Genomic DNA, 20528 nt, shown 5'->3' with positions numbered 1-20528 from the left:
TAACTGTTTGCGAAAGCAAAGCAGCCCCATTCAATTGGTGAGACAGACAGATACAGACCTGAAAAAATATCCGTTATAAGCTATATCTATATTTGTTAATATCATAATTAATACCATGTATATTGAGTGTTTATAATCACTTATAACAAATTCCTAAACTAAAGTGTTACCAAAAAAAATAAATAATAATAATTGACGCTTGGCTGGTAGAACAAGTGGAATAAACCCAGGGGATTAAACACAGCTGGCGGTTTTTGATCAAGAGGAAAAATAAATGAGACAGCCAGGCCGAGCTTCTGCGACAGCAGAAATCATAAGCCTGCCTGAGCGCACAGCATCAATCTCAGTGGCACATCTATGCCAGGCCCAGGCTGCGTGCAGAGGGCTCTGCACTCATTTTTATATTATTATTTTCACTCTGTTGTCTAGCCTGGCTCTTCGGTTCTGCCCTAGTTGCTGCGCTGTACTGTACAGCTGAGCATGCTGGGTAATCTGTTCAAATCTTCCCCTGGAGGGAAACAAATCACTGCAGCCGCGGCCGCCAACCAATCGGCTCGGCTGGCTCAGCTCGTTGCCTTGGCAATAGCCAATAGCCTGGCTGCTAAAGGTGGCGGCCGTGGCAAGGGCAATAAAAGCAAAACTAGCATACCAGTAAATGATGAAGGTTTGCAAGACAAAGTCGCTGTGAAAGAAACCCCTTTCTCCCTCAGATCTGTCTCATTAAAGTACCAGTGCTCCAGGACTCTGTTTAGCAGTCATCCCCACTCTGGCTGTACAGTTAACAGCAGTGGGAATCTGGTTTTGTCACCTGAACTAAAAATGACTTGAATAGGGAGAAATAAAAAAATATGAAACCAATATTGATGTAACAATAAAGTAAAACGATAAAGACATTTGATTTACCTGCAAGTCACGTTGCCTTAGCGCATGTTTCATATTTTTTGTCGTAGGGTCAGCTGCGTTTATCTCTTTTTCCAAGGGAGCGTGCATAAACAAAGCAGAACTATTCTTCCTGTAAACTGGCTTTGTAACCATTAACAGACTGGGATCACTAAAACACCATCAGACACCCCCTTGGCGTGAGTGTCATATAGCCAAGGACAGTTAAAAGGCCTCACCTCAGGTACTGTGTCGAAGTGGATCACGGGAGATTCGTAACCTGGGTCAAATAAAAAACACATGCACTGTCTGTCGATTAATCTGTCAGCTTCTCTATCTACACGATTCAACTGCCTCAAAACGTAACAACACTCTCCAGAATTCTCTTGCTGCTCTCTCTCAAACTGGTCACCATGGCAACGCAGCCTGCTTCTGCTGATGGGGTAAAACATTGTCAAGCAGTGGGAAGACTGCTGTCTACACTGACACACACACACACACACACACACACACACACACACACACACACACACACACACACACCTTAGCATGTTTCCTGTATTCCTGCATTTTCAAAAACGAACATGTACTTTTACTGGGACACATCCTGTGAGAGCTCTTAATGTTTGAATAACGTGTAAACCACTTCCTGCTTGTCACATGGACAAGTCATCTCTGACACCCAGCTCAGCACATCCGCTCTGCAGAAATGCAAACCACCTTCCTCCAGCCACTTCTGACCTAGCCGTCTGCCCAGAAACATGCAAGTGAAACTACACCATGACGTGTAAATGTATTCATTGACAGAGCCAGCAAACTGTCTGTCTGACAGTCCTCAAGCATTTTAACCACTGTGCAAAGGTAGCTATAGTGCATGCCCTCGTCTCACCAGCAGGGGTCAGCATTGTCTTTAACAAAGGTGTATCAGTAAGTGATCTACGGAGGGGCTGTGCAGTGGACATCCAGCCTTGTAATAACCCCACAGTAAATAAAAATGATATTCCGCAGTTCTATACAATGTAGTCCCACTGCAAAGTGTGTTAGGTTATGGCTGATATACAAACAGGGATTCAAACCAATTAAATTCCTGACCCAATTCATACCCCAGCTGCTCCACCTTCATTTAAAAAACCAATAACTCCCCCAATTCATCATTCCCCAAAGCATGGATTTATAACTCATCAATAATGCATTAGTCAGTGTTTAACTGTCTAGAACCAGCCAAACAAAATGCCATGAATCTCCAAAGCCCCCTACACTTTTTGTACAGATTAACGATGGCATTGCTGTGCAGTATCGTAAACACACAATTCCAGTGTTCTTTTTTTCAATCTTGTACAAGCATGCAATTATGAATTCCAACTGCTACTGCTCTGCATAATACACTAATTAGAAATGTGGGCTCTGTTTGTTTGGGTGTTTTGACTGGTTGGCAATGGGAGGTTTTTGTACAATAATTTAAATTCAGATATAATACAGTGCCATCCTCGTATGTCATTTTAAAAAGCAACTGGGTGTGGTTGTGAAAGTCCTCTAAACAAATGTATTCTTCTTGTTGTTGAGACAAGCTTTGTGTCTGTTTCATCCTAGGGAAGTTAAAGAAGATGAAAGCAGCTCTGTTGCCTCTCTAGAGCTCTCAAACATGTCTTCACTGTAAGTACAGCCGGTACACCACAGTGTCGCCATTAACCTGCCCCCCTGCAACACTCTGCCCCCAGTGAATATAAGAAATGCAAATGTGAATATGTGAATTCAAATGTTTTCCAAGTGTTAAATGTTTAGAATATGAATTTTAGCAATTAAAGAAAGCAACATCCCAGAGTAAGTAATAGCACCAAGGACAACACAAGGAGTGTTGCAGGGGGGACAGGGTTAATGGTTACACGCTGATGTACCTGGTGAACTTAGAGGTTAGACTCATTGCCCAGTAAACCTATGTAAAAGGCAGACGGGCATCCTCCTGCTCAGTTTAGTGAAAAACAAACAAGAGCTTATCAGATTTGAAATCACTTTCCCTCAATGTGTTGTTAGTTATATAACAGTTACTCTCTCTCTCCCTCTCCCTCCCTGTCTGCCTCTCTCGTTCTCTCTGTCAAAGTGACCTTCTCTCAGTTTTCCTCCCTCCAGAAAAACAAACTGCATCCCATATTTCCACTGACTAATTTACCCTGATTAAAATTAGATGCGGTTTTTCGACAACCTAACACATGTTTCAAAACCAGCATCCACATCTCCCTGCCTAAATACAGAGCCTCAACCACTCTGCCCTGGACTGGAGGGAGCGCTCTTTCTCTTAGGGGGTGAGGGAGGGAGCAGTTCAGCCTCCATGCCTCAAGCCTGCCCTGGACTGGAGGGACTAATGAATAAGATCATGTTTGATTGTAAACCTTGATTAAATTAAGCTTTGGGAATATTAAATGGACATCACAGAGTTTTCCTGCAACTAACTAAATAACTAAATAAAGGGCACTGCTCTCCCTCCCCAGCCCAACGTCACAAGCTCGTAAGTCCTGAGTCACGCTCGTCACACGGCCAGGAGAGTCACAGCAGAAGGGTTGGGAATGCTCTGTGTAATAGGAGCTGGATCCAGGAGAGTTTAAAGACCCGTGTGTGCAGAGCTCTGGTCAGCCTGCCATCACAGGCGTGTGACAGGAGGGGCACAGGGAGCCTGAACATCTGCTCAGTGCAGAGCCACTGTTACACTGAGAGGTTATGCTAATATTATACAATGCCCCAGTTAGACACCACCTCACTACAAAAAAGACATCATTGCACTCGAGACGGTATAGAGAAGGGCAGCTAGGCTGATCCCAGGACTCAATGACATGAGCTATGAGGACTGGTTAAAATAATTAAATCTCTTCAGCCTAGAAAATACTATAGATAAAGTTAACCCAAGATACAACTTCAAATGTAGCACAGAGAGAACAAGAGGGCATAAGTGGAAGCTGAGTAAAAGTAAATTTTTTTACACAGGGTTATAAATGCATGGAATATCCTACCAAGTGAAGTAGTAGGATCTAAAACACTGAGAATATTAAAAAAGACTAGATTCTGTGCTTTGAAATGAGTTCCCCCAGTAGGGAAGAAAGGTGTGATAAGGGATGAGACAAATGGCCTTTTCTCATTCCCGAACTTTTCTTATGTTCTTTAGCGTACTGGGAGTTCCAGACAAGCCAATTACAAAGACGCATGCCTGACTTTTGCCTTATGATAAGAACTCTTTGAATACTTGCCAGTTCCCCTAGTTGTTCTTCCAGAAATGATAGTCTACCCTTTTTATTAAACCTGTTTCGATAGCTATTGGGGCTGTAAAAACATGGATACACCATCACAGCCTTTCTAACCAATCAGATCGCTCGGCTGCCGTTGATCGTGTCACAATTTGAAATGGAACTAGTCTAATAAAAACATTTCCTCACTATGGCAACCATGGAGACTACCGCAGGAGAGAGAGATGCCTATAGATTTACTTAAGCATCTGGGAAGTGAAAAAAATACACTTTCATTTTCTACAAAGGTCAAATAAAATCAGAATTCATAACATTTACCTCCTCCAGCACTACTCTTAAAAACAAATCATCACTGAAATAACACAACACATCAAAGGATCTTCATCCCAGCAGCTGAGCTCCATGTGTTAATTATCATGTGGACAGAATGCCTCTGCCCTACACAGCAGTGTGAAAGACTCCTGGGGGATCAGGGGATATTTCTCATCAGCTCCCAGCATCTGTGACCTGCACACATATTTGGATAATTAGCAGAGATCAATGCTGCCCAATTTAAATGCGCCCGCAGATCTCATTTTAAAAAAGCCTGTGGGCCAAAACCCAGACTGACACGTTCCTCCAGACCCAATCAAGACACTGTCAAACACCAATGATTCTGCCATCAAGACAAAACCTCTGGGGAGCCAGGAGTTCACAGGGTCAACATCCTGGAACTGCCGTTTCTATGACAACCGGGCCTGTAGCCCTGCCCCAAAAGGCCTATCTAATTTTGATAGACTCCTGGGCCTGCTTGACTGGATAGTGAGAAGATAACCTCAAACAAGTGAATACATCTGTGGTTACTGACAACCATCACTTTCATTGGAATCTCCCTGATAATGTTTACAGCCATCATTAGACAGCACCTCTGCTCTCTCAAGACACACATGCTGTAAATATTGTTGATTTCAGGTGGCCCTTTCATTAAACCAAAGAAGACACATTTCCCAGTTGTAGCTTCATTAAAACACCTGGAAAAGTTGCATCCCCAATAGGTTGTCTCCACGGTAACGGTTCTACACACGTCAGCTGCCAAGCAAATTAGTTTCCGTGTGATTTTTGAGAGGCTGGTTTATTCTGTTCATTTCGTGAAGCACATTTCAAAACAGCACACTGATGTGATAGAAGATGAGCGGAAATGGTCTGTCCAATGGATCGATCTTGAGGCATATATGTATCACTGAGCTCCACAATAGCTATCCCATTTAATGTGTTGAACGGGCTTGAAAAGACTGCAAGCAGTAGTCTTAGGGAGAAGCACATACAGTCAAAATGCAGCATTCTGATGATGTGTTTAAACACACTAATACTATTTAATGAACTCAACTTTAATAAATGCTACTGGTATGTATTTCTTGTGCAAATTGTACATTGCATTCACCATATTGCTTTAACAATCCTTTCAACTGAGGCCCCTTACCTCTTTTTTTATATTCATATTTTATTGTTTTCACAAAACCCGAGACGTCTCGCACTAAAGCATAGCGCCGATACCGCTGTATAAAAGAGCCGACTCTGTTGTAAGGAGCGTATATCGGGCTTATGTCTTCGTGTGAGATTACGTCACCTACCAGCCCTGCTGCTGCCTTCCCTCGTGCACGCTACGCTACTACAAAACAAAGATGCTGCACACACACTAAAACTTCGCTTGCAGTGTTTTCTGACTTCCTAAAACTCAAACAAATCCAGCTCGATGATGTAAATAAATACCATCTCTCAATGGTATTATCATTTTTTTTTTTTTGCTGGAATAGTTTGCAATAGAGACATATGATACAGACATATAAGGAGAAGGTAAGAAATGAAATACTCTCAAAATGCAGATGGTATAAAATATCTCTTCAACACCAGGGATCTTGCGTTAATGTTCAGAATGTGACCTCACTGTTCAACCCGATAGAGAGGTAGTGCTTGCACAGTGGGCAGTGTAAAGTTATCTAATCAATATCGTTTCAGTCTTTTCTAAATACAAATGCAGTGCATCATAAAAAGTACCGTGATGGCTTTTGTTGTTTTTGTTTTTTTTTACACACATTTCTAATATGTTAAATTTGAACCGTTGAAACAGGCTTAATTCTAAAGTTTAAACGTTTATGTATGTATATATGTATTTGTATTTATATACAATGTCATTGTTTATTACACAGCTTTTTTCCTTGCATTAGAATTGTAGGGATTCCAAATTAGTTCTTTTTGTTCAAGTTCTGATGCCACCTTTGAATGTAAACATCAATCTCTCTTTCCTACTTTCACCTGAAGAAGAGACTGTTGAGATCTTGAAAGCTTCTGATTATTGTTTAGTTAGTTCAATAAAAGATATCACCTCTCCTTCTCTTTGTCTATCATCTCTGGACTGATACGGCTCCCATTTCATCTATCAAACGTTAGAAATGAAACAGTTCGGGCCTCAGACCAGTTGTGTTACACAGTGATCTGTCATTTAATGAACAGACTGATAAGTGAATGAGATTGCTGTGTGTGAGCTGTGGCCCCCGAAGCCCCTTTCAGCCAGCGCCTGGGCTCTCGGGAAAGGCCACCCCCCCCCACGATGACTGTGACTCGAGTCAGCCTCGCTGCTCTGCTGCTGAGGCACGCTTCTGACTGACAAAGAAGCCAGCCAGTCTCTGAATGCCAGACCCAGTGAAGCAAGCAGCAATGAGCCACTGTAATCAATACTGCACCCATGTGCTTCTCATCAACGCATCAAAAACAAGAAGCCTTCATTCTGCTCTACTGCGATGCATTCGACAACTTCCGCTCTGCTTGGTTTTAATCTTTGAATGTTCTGTTATTTCTGTAATAGTTTTTGTTCAAAAAAGAGCCAACTTCTCATGTTGCTGAATGTTTAACATATCTTTGTCAAGGGAAAAGTGTGTTTAAAAACAAACAGTGGAGGTACTTTTGATGCCATGGTAACTCCACTTCTTTCCATTTAAATCTATTAATGTGTTTGTGATGTTGTTTACTACATAGTTAATGAAGCAACAATCCATTCTTTTCTATGTAATCCTTCAGGCATTACAGTATTGAGTTTGTTTATCCATTCATTCTCCTTTATACTTCTGTCTAGATAATTGCACACTATCTAATTTCATTTCTTCTAAATGAACATGATGAACATTCAACTGCTGTATTTGAAGTTCAGATTTCTTTTTAAACATTTACACGATGGGCTTCATTTTGATCAAGCCTCAGCCTGATAAGTCACAGTTGATTTTTAGAGCATTTTACAGCACTGGAGGGTCACTCTTGATTGCATGATCCCAGGATCAGAAATAAGTGGTTGATGCAATCCATGACCATTCCCTGGTGCTGTAAAATAGTCAAAAAAACATCCAGCTGTGGTTTATCCCTGCGGGGTACAACTCGATAAAAATCAACTTCCGTGTCTTTTGCAAACTCACTTTGATGATGAGACCATGAAAGCTATTGAAGTTACATGTTAGTCAGATAGGAGGCGCTAACACCAACATTGTTGCTTCTGTTTTTATCTCTGGACCAAGACGACTAACCCTAGCAATTCCTTTTCAATGATTTGTATTTCAAATGATAGACCGTTTATTCCTAACCGTGCTGTACACACAATAACTAACCTATCAGGATGTGAGGCTGCATACCTGTCGAAATGGTTCTATATCACGGACTCTCCACTAACCCGCAGACACACACACAGAGGGGCGCAGAATCTCATACATATTAAAAGCTTCTATCAAATCAGCAGTTTATTGGATCAGACCCCAATGCAATGTGAGAGACATATAGGAGAGGAGGGGTCCATGATAAAGTGTGATGAAGATCTCAGGCAGTTATTGTTTTTATTATTATTATTATTATTATTATTTATTTCTTAGCAGACGCCCTTATCCAGGGCGACTTACAATGGTTACAAGATATCACATTATTTTTACATACAATTACCCATTTATACAGTTGGGTTTTTACTGGAGCAATCTAGGTAAAGTACCTTGCTCAAGGGTACAGCAGCAGTGTCCCCACCGGGGATTGAACCCACGACCTTCCGGTCAAGAGTCCAGAGCCCTAACCACTACTCCACACTGCTGTCTCCATATTTTTACCATGTAGGTGCCTATTTTCAATGGGGACTATAAAATAACAAAATCCTTTGCTGTGATCCTGACTGAGGAGCATTCTGCTCAGGACAGGTCATCATACAGACCGCTTCACTGTAGATAGCGAGCGAGCGAGACTCACAGACAGATTCTGGGCCTGTAAACTGTATCATACAGAGAGCACGCAATTACAAGACAATTCAACAGCTGCGCTGTGCTCTCCATCTCTCACACTGGAGCCAAAAACAACTGACAAAAAGGGGTTCCACTCGTCTTTTTCAACGTCTTCATTGACTTCCAGTCAAAGCGTTGGTTATTTAGTGTATGTATTGTATTCACTGAATTTATTCAGCATCTTTCAGCATTTCTATATTTTACACCGGTGAGTGTTTTATAGTTACGGACGTGATTCACTGGAGCCTCTTCCGGCATCTCCATTTTAGAGCAAGCAGCCCACACCTCCGTGCAGCTCGAATCCAAACCCACCCCTCCTCCCTGCATGCTGTCCAGATCTCTCACTAATCCAGGCCAGCCTGCTATCAGGGCAGGTCTGTTTAATGTAGTGTCAGGCAGGGCTCCTTCACAATCCAGGCTACCCGACCCGGCCCGATGTTAACAGGAACCAGGGCTGCTCATAATAAATACCGTTACCTTGCTCTTGTCCGTTTCTGTCTGCACAGTGAAGAACCATTCCAGTATCTAACGTTCTAGATCACAAACCTTTCATCTTTATCAATAGCGAAAGAAATGCAGGATTTTTATTATGACAAACTGATCTTATTCAAGAAATATTTAACCAGATCAATATTAAAATGTGAGATATGATATAGACCCACCCCAGTACAATATCATAAATATCAATCTATGTTATATAAATGATAATATGTTTTTATATATGTAAATGCTGTATATATATATATATATATATATATATATATATATATATATATATATATATATATATATATATATATATAAATGCCATAGCACTAATAATAATAATAATAATAATAATAATAATAATAATCACAAACAATCATATGAAGAACAAGTTAGTAAATCTGTGTATATTTGCATGTATGTATAGACAGTAAATCCAGTTCATATACAGGCATGTACAGACCCGCTCTCCACTATAATAATTTGTCAGTCCTGAACTGATAGAGGATTTCTCTCAGTAGCAGCTAAACCGATTCTTTATCAACTCCATTTCACTCAATATCTCTGATATTGTGCTATATAGAGGCCACTGTATAGACACGCAAGGCAGAATGACAACCCAACCGACAGCTTGAAAAGGCGAACGCATGAAAACCACGGACCCGAATGAGAGAAAGGACACAACACCGTGTACCTGTCCTATCCCCAAGGGCGGCACGGACAGCGCTCCGTGATAAACAGCAGCATGATACGCTCAAGTCACCACCCAATGCCAGCATGCACAGCCCTAACGGAATAGGGTTTTACACCCCACTGAGAAATGATTCAAATCTGTGGACTGGAAGGAATACGATTTCCCATCAAGAAGCACTCGAACAATACCCGTTTAGCATCCCTCCTGCTTGCAAGCCCAGAGACACGGACTCCCCAGGTCTGTTTAATTAATATTCACATCGGGGTTTACAGCAGACGCACACAGAAGCTTGCACCTGCACCTCGTACCGCCGACGCAAAAACACAAAGCCGTATCATTGCCCTTTCATACACTGCAGCAATAAATACACGGGTTTAAATGAGCTCACCTCATTTCCAAACAGAGTCGACTGTAGCAAGGAGTGCAGCCACAGTAAGCCCATGAAGGTTTGAATGGGGCTGGTCGCTCCTTCGTTTGTGGATGGATGCTGTCTGGATTTCGTTCCCCTTGAGTTCGCTTGAATCCCTCCTCTCTCTCTCTCTCTCTCGTCAAAGGGTTGGGTCGCCCTGATGTGCAGGAAAAAATTAAGCTTCTCGCCAGCAGGTGGCGGTGTGGGACACTTGGGTTTGCCTCACCGTGTTAAAATAATGTAAACAAATAAATAAACGATATCATAGCCCTTAAGCCCCTGCCCTTCCATGTCCTCTGCACGGTGCTGATGAGAATGATCAACTAGTTGAGTCGTGTGATCCGGAGCTATTTCTGAGTAGCCTAGTTTATGAAATAACCCGCAATTAGAGTATATTGTATTCTATTTGAATATTAAAGGCATTTTTTCGTGCTTTTTTTCACATATATTCATGAATATATTGTTAACATATAGCCATGTTTTTTATATCGTGCAAATTCATTAGAACATCCCATTGCTGCTTCTGCTCTGATTTGTTGTGCGTTTGAAATGAAAACTCAAGCAGCAAAGCAGGGTCAACCCCAGCAACATATTAAGGGTTAGCTACACCAAAATACATCTCAAATCCCTCGGGGTATATTGTTAAAATATTAACTTAGATGTGAATGAGACCAAGACTTCACACAAAGAGGACAGCTCTGTCAGACACACACACAAAAAAAAAAACACCCAGAAAAACATAATGAAACTTCTGTAAGAAAATTATATTTAAAAAACATTCTTTATAAGTAAAACAAAATACTTTTGAAAAAGGGATTGTTTTTGTTTTACCTGAACTATTTGACAAGGAATCCTGAGCGGGGTAAAGTAAAGCACAGGGATTAAACACATCTTTGTTTCCTTTTTTGTGTGCGAGAGGAATGAGATGGTGGGAGTTCAGCTCTGCTGTGTTCTACATTCCAAAACACCTTCAAAAATGAAAACCATGAGCTTTGAAAGCAAGATTTACTGAACATTAGACAGACGGCTGTTGCCATTCTCCAAGACATCCTCTAGTCGGGTTCAATGGAGGAGCCTCGATTGCTCCCTATTCATGCAAGCACTGCAGGTTATCCACTGTGAGGTCCCATGAACTGCTGGGTTAAACACAGTACAGGTTTCCAATGCATGACCTTCAGCAGCAATGCTTCAGCAATAAGGGGCAATGTTAGCTATCATGGGAAGAGGCTGGCTTTGCAGACTCATACCACAGTGGCACTGTGTTTATATTCTGTCATACCAATGGTACTACAACTTAATGGACCAATGCACACAGCAGGTGCCAGAGCTGAAAATCCATGGTGATTCCATAGCTGGTAAAGATGCAAGGGAGCATTATTTGGTGCTAGATTCTAGCACCAGCAACATAAACTTCTGGCACCAGTAAACATGTTTAATATATTATTATTATAATAATATATATTATTCTTTAGCAGCCATAGATGATGACAGTTTCTCATTACTCAACTGATCCACCCACACTCATCCACAGCACAGGTTTGTGTCGTGTGGAAAGCTGAAGTGACTCCACAGTGCACTTTTACTCATTGAAAAGTAGGGGAGAGGGCTTGACTTGGGAGGGGTTTGATAATTTAGCACCAGTAGGCTGTTTTTCAAAACTATTTGCACCCCTGAGATGTAGCCGGCGAATGGTTCTGTTGGGGTTTCTTTAATGGTATTCCAATGGTAACTTTTCAGGCAGAATGGTTATTTAAAATCCAGTGTTCAGAGATTATATCACCAGCCTGCTCAAACTGCAAAACGAGCTTGCAGTGACAGCTTCTTCCCACAAGAGGTCACTGCAGTATTCTGCATCAGTATACATTTCAATAGATAGTGGGGTTTCGTTCATCATTCACACAGTATAATTATACATGTTGTTGGTGCTGGTACCTATCAATTAGTGTTTATTCCTCCATACTTTCTGGGTAGACCCAGTTGGCTTTTCAAGTACATTCCTAAATCACGTCAAATCCGTTTGCAGTAGAATGCGTATCTTTCAAAACTGTACCACATTCGGCTGGTTTCACAGACTAGGCGAGTGCTACTGTCTGTGAAAGCAGTCAATGCAGTGTTATTGCAGGCATTTCTCCTCTGACTGGCAGAAGGACTTCGCTAGCTTTCCCCAGGCAGGTGTGTTCTTTGCTAGTTTTGACCTCCTTTCAGTGACCGGGGTGTGTACAGACCAAACACCTACAGCACCTGGGTGCAGCTCTCTGTGTTTAGGGCAAAACAGGAGAGCTTGGAGAGAAAGCACAGTCACAGCATACAGGACTCAGCAAAAGAGAGAGGGGGTTAAGGAACAGACTGCTCCGGATACACAGACAGACATTAAAAGGTATGGAAACAATTATTTCTGAAACGTGTTTAATCTGTCGCTCTTTTTCCTACAAACACCTCTAATACCAAGACCAAGTATGGCAAGGAGAATCGGGGGGGGGGGGAAGACTAGCACAGCCCCCCCTGAGCTGGAAACAGCCAACGACCAAATGCTCGGCCAAGACCAGCACATCGGCAGGCAGCTACCCAAACCCTGATCCCAGGACCGGTATCACAACCATGCGAGCAGCCTGATCAGAGGACTAAACCTGCAAGTCAGGCATCAGCAGCAATATCAACAGAACTGGGTTTAACCCAATGGGCCTTCCTTACCACTCCCGTTGGTTCTGCTTGCCTGTGCTTCAGCTAAGCCAGTGTGGAGTGTGGTTAATTGAATGAGTTGACAAGCATGTGTAAAAAGAATAGAAACTGCAATTGCTGAGGATGTAGACACTACATTAACAGATGGGTTGTGTTAAAGAGATTGTAATGTCACACAGACTAGAAGCATGTATGTTTTCAGGGCTCTCTGGACCCATTGGGGCTGCTTGCTCCATTACCAACAGCATAGTCACCTTGATTTAGTCCTCAGTGAGCATTACAATAAGCTGATTGGTTTTACACATCTACTATATTAGTAGCTTCATGTTTCAATCACTGTTTTCTGTAATAATGTACTGGAAAGATGCCTTGAATGCAGTGCTGTTCTGATCTTGGATGGAGAAAAGACACATCTTATTTTGATTATTGCCATTATACATTAAGGTGTCATGTATTTCTCATCAACACACACGAATCATGTAATGAAAGCCAGGACCCCCACTCTTTGTTGCAGGGTTGCCATGCTTCACACAGAGAGAATCACGATGCTTCTGAGTGGCACCAGCCAGCTCTCCAGCTCCCAGTCCCGGGTCTGTCTCTCCACTGCCACCCTCCTGCGGCTCCTCACTCTGGTGCTGGGGGGCGAGACCGCCTGGAGAGACGAGGAGAGAGGCTTCCTCTGCAATACCAGCGTGGTAGGCTGCCAAGCAGCCTGCTTCGACCAGCATAGCCCCATTGCTCCCTTCAACCTGTACTGCCTGCAGCTCATCTTCCTGTTCACTCTCTCGCTGGCCGGTGCACGGCTCCACCAACCGGGTCCGCAATATCTCCAGGCCAGGCCCCACATGCATTTCCTCAGTCTCCTGGGCAAGGCTATCATCGAGGGCCTCTTCCTGCTCATTGCCTATCAGCTCTACAGCACCAGGCCCTCCGAGACAACCTGCAGCACCTCCCCCTGCCAGGGATTAGTAACGTGCAAGGTGTTTGGCGCCACGGTGAGAGACGCCCTCTCTCTCCTGGTCTGTAGCTGTTCAGCAGTCAGTCTGCTGGTTTGTGTGTTCGAGGCTTATCGGTCACTGACCTACTTTTCAGAGAAGCTTGTGGGGAAAGGAGCTACCATCCCTTAGACTGAGATCAACACGTTACTACTTCTGTTTTACACTTGGACTAGATGGTGAGCTGCCCTAAATAAATGTTGCCTGGGGAAGCAGCGACAATAAATACACTCCCGACCTTGGATTTATTTATTTGAACCATTCCAAACTCCTTAATTGAGGAGCAGTTATTCTTCAACCTGTACCAACAATACTAAACTAAGGGGATAGCCACGATATTGTACTAAACAACCTGCATGCAGGTGCCAAGTGCAAAACATATTTACAACTAGATTTAAAAATAAATAAGAGGTTTAGGTTCAACTTAAACTCTCGAGGTAGTGAATTTTGTAGTGGAGGTACATATTGGGGAAAACAAACATGCTTTCATTGGTCTAAACATGCTGCTATTTTGTATTAGATTTGAATACAGTGTATCGTAACCAACAAAAGGAGCACATCAGGTTTAAGACACAATTTTAAAATGTAGGTTTTCAGATCAATTTTTTGATAATGGTTTTAAAACCTGGCTTTATCCGCCACCACCACTGATTAAAAAGCATCTCCTATAAATCAATATATTTCCATGTAATACTCTCATTGGTTCCCTGAGACAATACTGCCCAACTGTGAGATTTGTAATGCATAGTACAGTGCAGTCACAAGCCATTGACATTAGAGAAGAAACTGACAGCTCAATAAGAGGATGTGTGTTAGGACACAACTACCAACATCTAAATGAAGCAAACGGGACATCAAAATGAAGGATAAACTGTTGGAGTAAGCTGATGAGATGAGATTGTGAATACAAGTAGAATCACACATACCTGTTAGTCTCATGTATGCAGTATTCTGCCTTGTTTTATCCCATTTGTTAAATTAAAACGCAGTACAGAAAGCACAAACCTCGAACTGAAGATGAACATTTATTCAAAATCAATCTGACACGAATCGTTTCAAAGTGCACCAAACCATGCAAGAATCCCAAGAGCTTTTATGCCAAATCAACCTGACATGAAAAGTTAATCAGATCCTCAAGTTTTTTTTTTTTTCTTTAATCAATGTTGTTATATTCATGACAGAGATATACCTGCATTACTCCTTTTTTCAAACAATCAATACAGTTCCCAGCTTTGTTGCAACATAAAATGATTTTCATGCGAGGCAGTTAGTGTTTGCTTTTTATTGAAACTAAAGAGTTGACTTCACTGCGGAGGTGGCATCCCGTGCGTACATACAGCGTGTGCTTGTGATTTTTTTTTATTTTTTTATTTGGGGTCCAGGTTCGTTATAATGAAGGGTGTTATAGCGAGGGTGTGCTGTATTTTACTTCTATACGCGTACATATACACTGGAAATTAAAAACGTTGTGCTACTTTAAACGTATTCACCTAGCACCTGAAAGAGAGAAGATACAAGATCATGGCACATTTTGGTCAATAAGTTTTACTCTTCAGTGAAAGCAGTTTACTTAAAACACTGCATTTACCAGTTCACATGACAGCACTCGCCAACATTAACCTCAGAATATTTATGCTGTTCTGCTATCATGTTAGTTTTGAATATCTTATTAGGATAATACCAATTAGCAGCAGAAATACATAAACAAGTTTCCTGCTTCTTCCTAGGCCAGGGTAGACTGATCTTCTATTGCAAGACTTCAACCAAATCCTTCATCATTTCATTGCACTCCAAGGATGAAAAATAATGAAGGAACTGGGTTTCCTAACCCTGCCCCAGGGCACTGCTAGTAGTCAACGCCTACCCAAACCACCAAGCCAATATGAGATTCAAACAGCAGTACACGTCCAGCTTATTAAACCTGTGCTACACTGGACATTTCCTCCAGCACCGCAGCACCGTGTAAAGGGAATAAGGGACAGAGGCATGACAGTGGGTGGGATCGCCCTTTTATTTACATACAGAGACTGCAGTAGTTTTACTTCAGAGGGATGAATCGGGAGGAGTGGGTGGCACCAATACCAGGGCGACCGTGCTTCACAGGCTTGTAGGTTATGGAGAACTCGCCCAGGTAGTGGCCAATCATCTCGGGCTGGAGGAGAGAGACAGGGGAGAGTCAGGCCAGCAGCGTCACAGCCATATGCTACCAATGTGTCCCTCATGTTTAGTAATAAATACTCCAACAGCTGGTTTCACAGACCCAGATTAGCACCAGTTATCTTACTCAAGGTAACATTAGGTAGCCCAAGATTAGAGCTAATCAGGGGTCTTTGAAAGCAACCGTGAAAGAACTTTAGGGCTAATAAGCCCTATGTAGGACTATAAAATTACACTAATGTTTTAAAAATGGATATGCCTTAAACTGGAAATTCTGATCTGAGCTTTCAGCCACTTCTGTCGTAGCCACACTACCTAAATCACGTGCGATCAACTACATGATTGCCATTCAGCTATGTTTTCACAAACTTGCTGATCGTACATTACGTAGGTAGTTAAACGGGGCATTTCAAGACTGATACCTGGATAGTCTTCATGCTAGATTAAACCAACAGCATGTCCGTGGAGATTGGATTGTTCTTGCCGACTGACTGCTTGCTTGGTTTCAAAACCAACAACCGATTTGGTTGCGGGCCTCACCTTGATTTCCACCTGGTTGAAGGTCTTGCCGTTGTACACTCCCACCATGCTGCCCACCATCTCGGGGAGGATCACCATGTCGCGCAGGTGAGTCTTCACCACCTCTGGCTTCTCCATGGGCGGAGCCTCCTTCTTGGCCTTGCGCAGGCGTTTCAGGAGGGCCTGCTGCTTGCGACGCAGACCGCGGTTCAGCCTCCGTCGCTGGCGGGCGCAGTACAGCTGCATCAGCTGCTCGCTACAGGGGAGAGACAGCAGCTCAGATCTGACATCTGCGATTTACATGAGACCACCTCAAAGAACTTCACAATTCAAAGGCAACACTGAGCTACACCTAAACGTGGAAAGGGTTATATGAACAATAGAGAAGGGCTGACTGTTCTAAGCCTAAGAGCAACAGATTTAATAATAAAAGTACATTCGCCTATAGTGTGCCACACACGATACGTTCAATGCGTTACAACAGCCCTGTTAGATCAACTTCAAATCAAAGAAGCAACCCACCAAAACAAGTTCACTACTACTGCTACCGAGGGCTGTAGGAAACTCAATACTTGTCCCCAGCCTTCGAAAGGGAAGGGCTACAGATCAGAAGCCCTGCCCTTCTGCAAACTGGGGTTAATCTGGCACTGGAATGAGAGAGACATGAAGGCCAAGGAAAAGGCCATCAAGTCACTAGACAGTGCCACCGAATGGACATCCACACCTTCCAATAGTCTTCTAGGAGTTCACAATGAAAAGATTTACAGTTCAGTAGGATTACATTAACCATGGCTTCTGACAACCTACCAATCAGCATCCTAACATAACAGCTCTTCAAAGCAGATCAATAAGGCATTCATGCAAGGGACATGCTAAATGTCTTTCAAGAGAGTTGGATTACTGGGTCCTCCCCCAAACTGCCAAATAAAGCCTTCCCTACATGTCTGGGATGCAGTTTCACACATCTCTGGTTAGAACCCAGCCTTCAGTTAGCTCCAGCACCCCTACCTGGTATAGGGACAGAACAGCAAGCGACACACTGTGTCCCAAGCACACCCAGTGCAGTCAGGGTATGCCAGGGACAAGCTGTGTAGAAGAGGACGGGTACTCACTAGGACATGTCCAGGAGCTGGTCCAGGTCAACACCCCTGTAGGTGAATTTCCTGAAGGTTCGCTTCTTTTTTTGCTCGACTTCTGCCTGTGGAGAAAGGAAGCTTAATACAGTAGAACATCGCCACAGATCAGAGTTACAATACAAGGGCATTAGAGACGCAGTTTATTTTGATATCATTCTGAATTATTTACCCAATACAGATATCACACAACTCCAATTGACATTTGTAACACTGAAGTTGCCTTCAAACGTTTTTGTGTACATCCAGATAATGTGGGTCTACAACAAACTAGTATTGTATACAACCAAAAGACGTTTACCCCACATTCTAACTATATACAGCTTGGTTAAGTTTTGTTTAACGTTACAGCTACACAAGGTTTATAATTTAGCAGTTTATTTAATTTTGACAAGACACAGCCCACTAGCCATTCAATAAAACAGCACATACCGGTCACATTTATTGATACTCGCGCATAACAGAAGAGACACATGCAGGTTAACGGAGCAGCACAGAGCGGGTGTGTTTGATACGGATTCAAAAACTGAATTTCCGCAGCCAGTCAGGTACCCGCTGCATAGTTACCAAACTAGGCCATGAATGAACTCGTATCACGGAAGGTGACGGGTCTGTAATAATGCAAGGCAAACAAACACTGAACCTCGTAAAGATATCTACAAACATGAAGAACACAGTCAACACTGTGTTTAATACTGTGGCGAATTTAAAGGAAACGAGACACGCGTTACATGGCTGACATACAGCACACAAACACGTAACCAGAAAAGTCATAATCTCGCGATTCCCAACTCAATAACACATACAAGTGATCAACGAAACTGCGTGTCGTCAACATGTGTAGCTTAACGCTGCTTCTCTGTATATTTTTGCACGGATGGCGTGAGATTGTAGGTTAAAACCAGTCTCAGCTCCAGATCACATCACCCACCATTTTGCCAGGATCTCTTCGGAAAGGACCGTTCTTGTTCTCGCAGTGCTTGATATCGCGGGACCTGGGCCAACTTCCGCCAGTACAGTGAAACCACATCCGGTGGATGTTTTGCCAGTAGTTTAGTCCAGAATGTTAAAAACATTAAAAAAAACTTCAGCTTCGATTGTGTGTTCGCTGTTCTTTACTTTCAGTTCATTTTGTAACGAGATACATACAGTATTTACAGCCCAGTACTACTTATAATATAGGTAGAAACCTATACAATATTTCTGCATACCGTAATGACACCAGCAATGTCAGAATAAGGGTGGAGAAATACTATTATGACACTGTACACGTATGCTTCAGAATGGTGTTTTTGCTACAGCTGTTATTATTTTTTTTATTATTATTTATTTCTTAGCAGACGTCCTTATCCAGGGCGACTTACAATCGCAAGCAAATACAAATACATTCAAGTGTTACAATACAAGTAATACAATAAGAGCAAGAAATACAATAATTTTTGTTCAAGTGTGACAAACCACAATTCAATAATACAGCAGATAATAGTGATAGTTACATCAGGATATGATTAAATACAAAATACTACAGGTTAAACACTTGGCAGATTACAATATTCTGAAGTACAGGATTAAATGCAGTAAAATAGGGGGCAGATAAGAGCAAAATAAAGCACATTTAAATGAAGGGTGATAGTGTCCCAGGATACAACAGAGGAGTTCTACAGGTGCTGTTTGAAGAGGTGAGTCTTAAGGAGGCGCCGGAATGTGGTCAGGGACTGGGCAGTCCTGACATCTGTAGGAAGGTCGTTCCACCACTGCGGAGCAAGGGTGGAGAAGGAGCGGGCTCTGGAGGCAGGGGAGCGTAGCGGTGGTAGAGCTTCTAGTCTTCTAGTGCAGGCGGAGCGGAGAGGTCGAGTGGGGGTGTAGGGAGAGATGAGGGTCTGGAGGTAGCTGGGTGCAGTCTGGTCAAGGCATCTGTAGGCTGTTAGTTCTACATGTTGGAATGCAATTGCATCTGAAGAGATCTCGACCCTCTACTATCACATGGCCTGTAGGGGGCATAATAGACATTTTGCCTGCAAGTGAGTGACTGCCAAAAATACTTCACTATGGAGGTTATTTTGCCTTTTAGTGGAACTCCGTTGAATATATTTGCAGGAAGATCATTCTTATTTTGTTCCATGTGTGTCAGATCGTCTGTAGGTGCAATTTTGCTAATTTTAAGGTTATTTTTCATACTTCAGATCTTGCCGTGCTGAACAACAAGCTGAAGACTGGGCTTGTTGAACGCTGGTGCTCACATTTCAAACAATGTGAAGTAGGTGAAACTACCACAAAATGAGCAGCTTTGCAAATATTCATGAAGATGAAATTGTATCTCGACCACCTTATTAAATGTCTTGTGTGCAGTGTAAAATAGGGTTAATCATTTAATTATCTATGCAATATATAGCATCAATGTTGACAAATAGACAAAATTATCAGCATACTTTTAAAAAAAAAAATGATATGACCAGTTTTACTGTGTTCAGGGTTGCCACATCTGTATGACTTCTGTAGCCAAGAAGCGGATTAAAAAATAACCCAAAAGTAGCCAAAAATGTGTCACTTAAATTCACACAAAAGTGTAACCCAATAAATTCTGATAATCAAATCTGCACCCCATGGAACAAACAACCAACCAGTGGCGATTCTGGAAATTACCACAGGGGGGCACCAAGAGCGGTACAGCTTAATTACAGAGTATTTTCTGGTCTACTTTTTAGGGGGTCTGCAGGGTTTTCCATATATAATAAAATGATCCACAAAGACAACCATGTAGATTAAAAGATAGCAAACCTACAATGAATAACCTGAAAAAAAATTCCATGAAGTGAAAAAAAAAACACAATTATGTAACTGCCTGTGTTTTCAGGAATTCTGAAGTGCCTTAAACTGCCCTACTTCAATATAAACCTGGACACAGACATATATTTAAATGAATAGCAACAAACAATGAAGTTAAATAGATATATAAATAGCATTTAAAAAAGGACTTTAATGCTGCCCTTAAATTCTGGGTGAGATCTGAGCTGATCTGTATAGACAAAGGGGACCTGCTTTGCAATATATGAATGATGAG

At 42.2% G+C, this 20528-nt stretch overlaps 3 protein-coding genes and 1 non-coding gene across 5 annotated transcripts in view; 1 reads left to right on the top strand and 3 right to left on the bottom strand.

Moving 5' to 3' along the window:
* The window catches only part of LOC117401442 (adenomatous polyposis coli protein 2), a 38478-nt gene extending 28284 nt beyond the window's left edge, over window positions 1-10194 (bottom strand). For both annotated transcript variants that reach the window (XM_059015221.1, XM_059015222.1), the window contains exon 1: window positions 9964-10194. In XM_059015221.1, the coding sequence (XP_058871204.1) occupies window positions 9964-10017 (54 nt within the window). In that variant the 5' untranslated portion in view covers window positions 10018-10194. The remainder of the gene's footprint in view (window positions 1-9963) is intronic.
* A 2109-nt stretch (window positions 10195-12303) lies between these two features.
* Window positions 12304-15539, top strand: LOC117966311 (gap junction beta-4 protein-like). The gene is made up of 2 exons (XM_034912170.2): window positions 12304-12361; window positions 13178-15539. The coding sequence occupies exon 2, from the start codon at window positions 13185-13187 to the stop codon at window positions 13788-13790; it is 606 nt and encodes a 201-aa protein (XP_034768061.2). The 5' UTR covers window positions 12304-12361; window positions 13178-13184; the 3' UTR covers window positions 13791-15539.
* A 111-nt stretch (window positions 15540-15650) lies between these two features.
* On the bottom strand, window positions 15651-18532 carry LOC117401309 (small ribosomal subunit protein uS19). The gene is made up of 4 exons (XM_034001880.3): window positions 18399-18532; window positions 17447-17532; window positions 16356-16590; window positions 15651-15810 (listed from the first exon to the last, which is right to left on the bottom strand). Exons 1-4 carry the CDS (start codon window positions 18495-18497, stop codon window positions 15697-15699), a joined length of 534 nt encoding a protein of 177 aa, XP_033857771.3. The 5' UTR covers window positions 18498-18532; the 3' UTR covers window positions 15651-15696.
* On the bottom strand, window positions 16905-17040 carry LOC117966407 (small nucleolar RNA SNORA35). The gene has a single exon (XR_004661693.1). It is a non-coding gene; the product is annotated as a small nucleolar RNA SNORA35 (small nucleolar RNA).
* Window positions 18533-20528: the final 1996 nt, after the last annotated feature.

Source organism: Acipenser ruthenus, chromosome 49 (assembly GCF_902713425.1).
Source record: "Acipenser ruthenus chromosome 49, fAciRut3.2 maternal haplotype, whole genome shotgun sequence".
Taxonomy (NCBI): domain Eukaryota; kingdom Metazoa; phylum Chordata; class Actinopteri; order Acipenseriformes; family Acipenseridae; genus Acipenser; species Acipenser ruthenus.
This window is presented reverse-complemented; position numbering and strand designations above follow the sequence as displayed.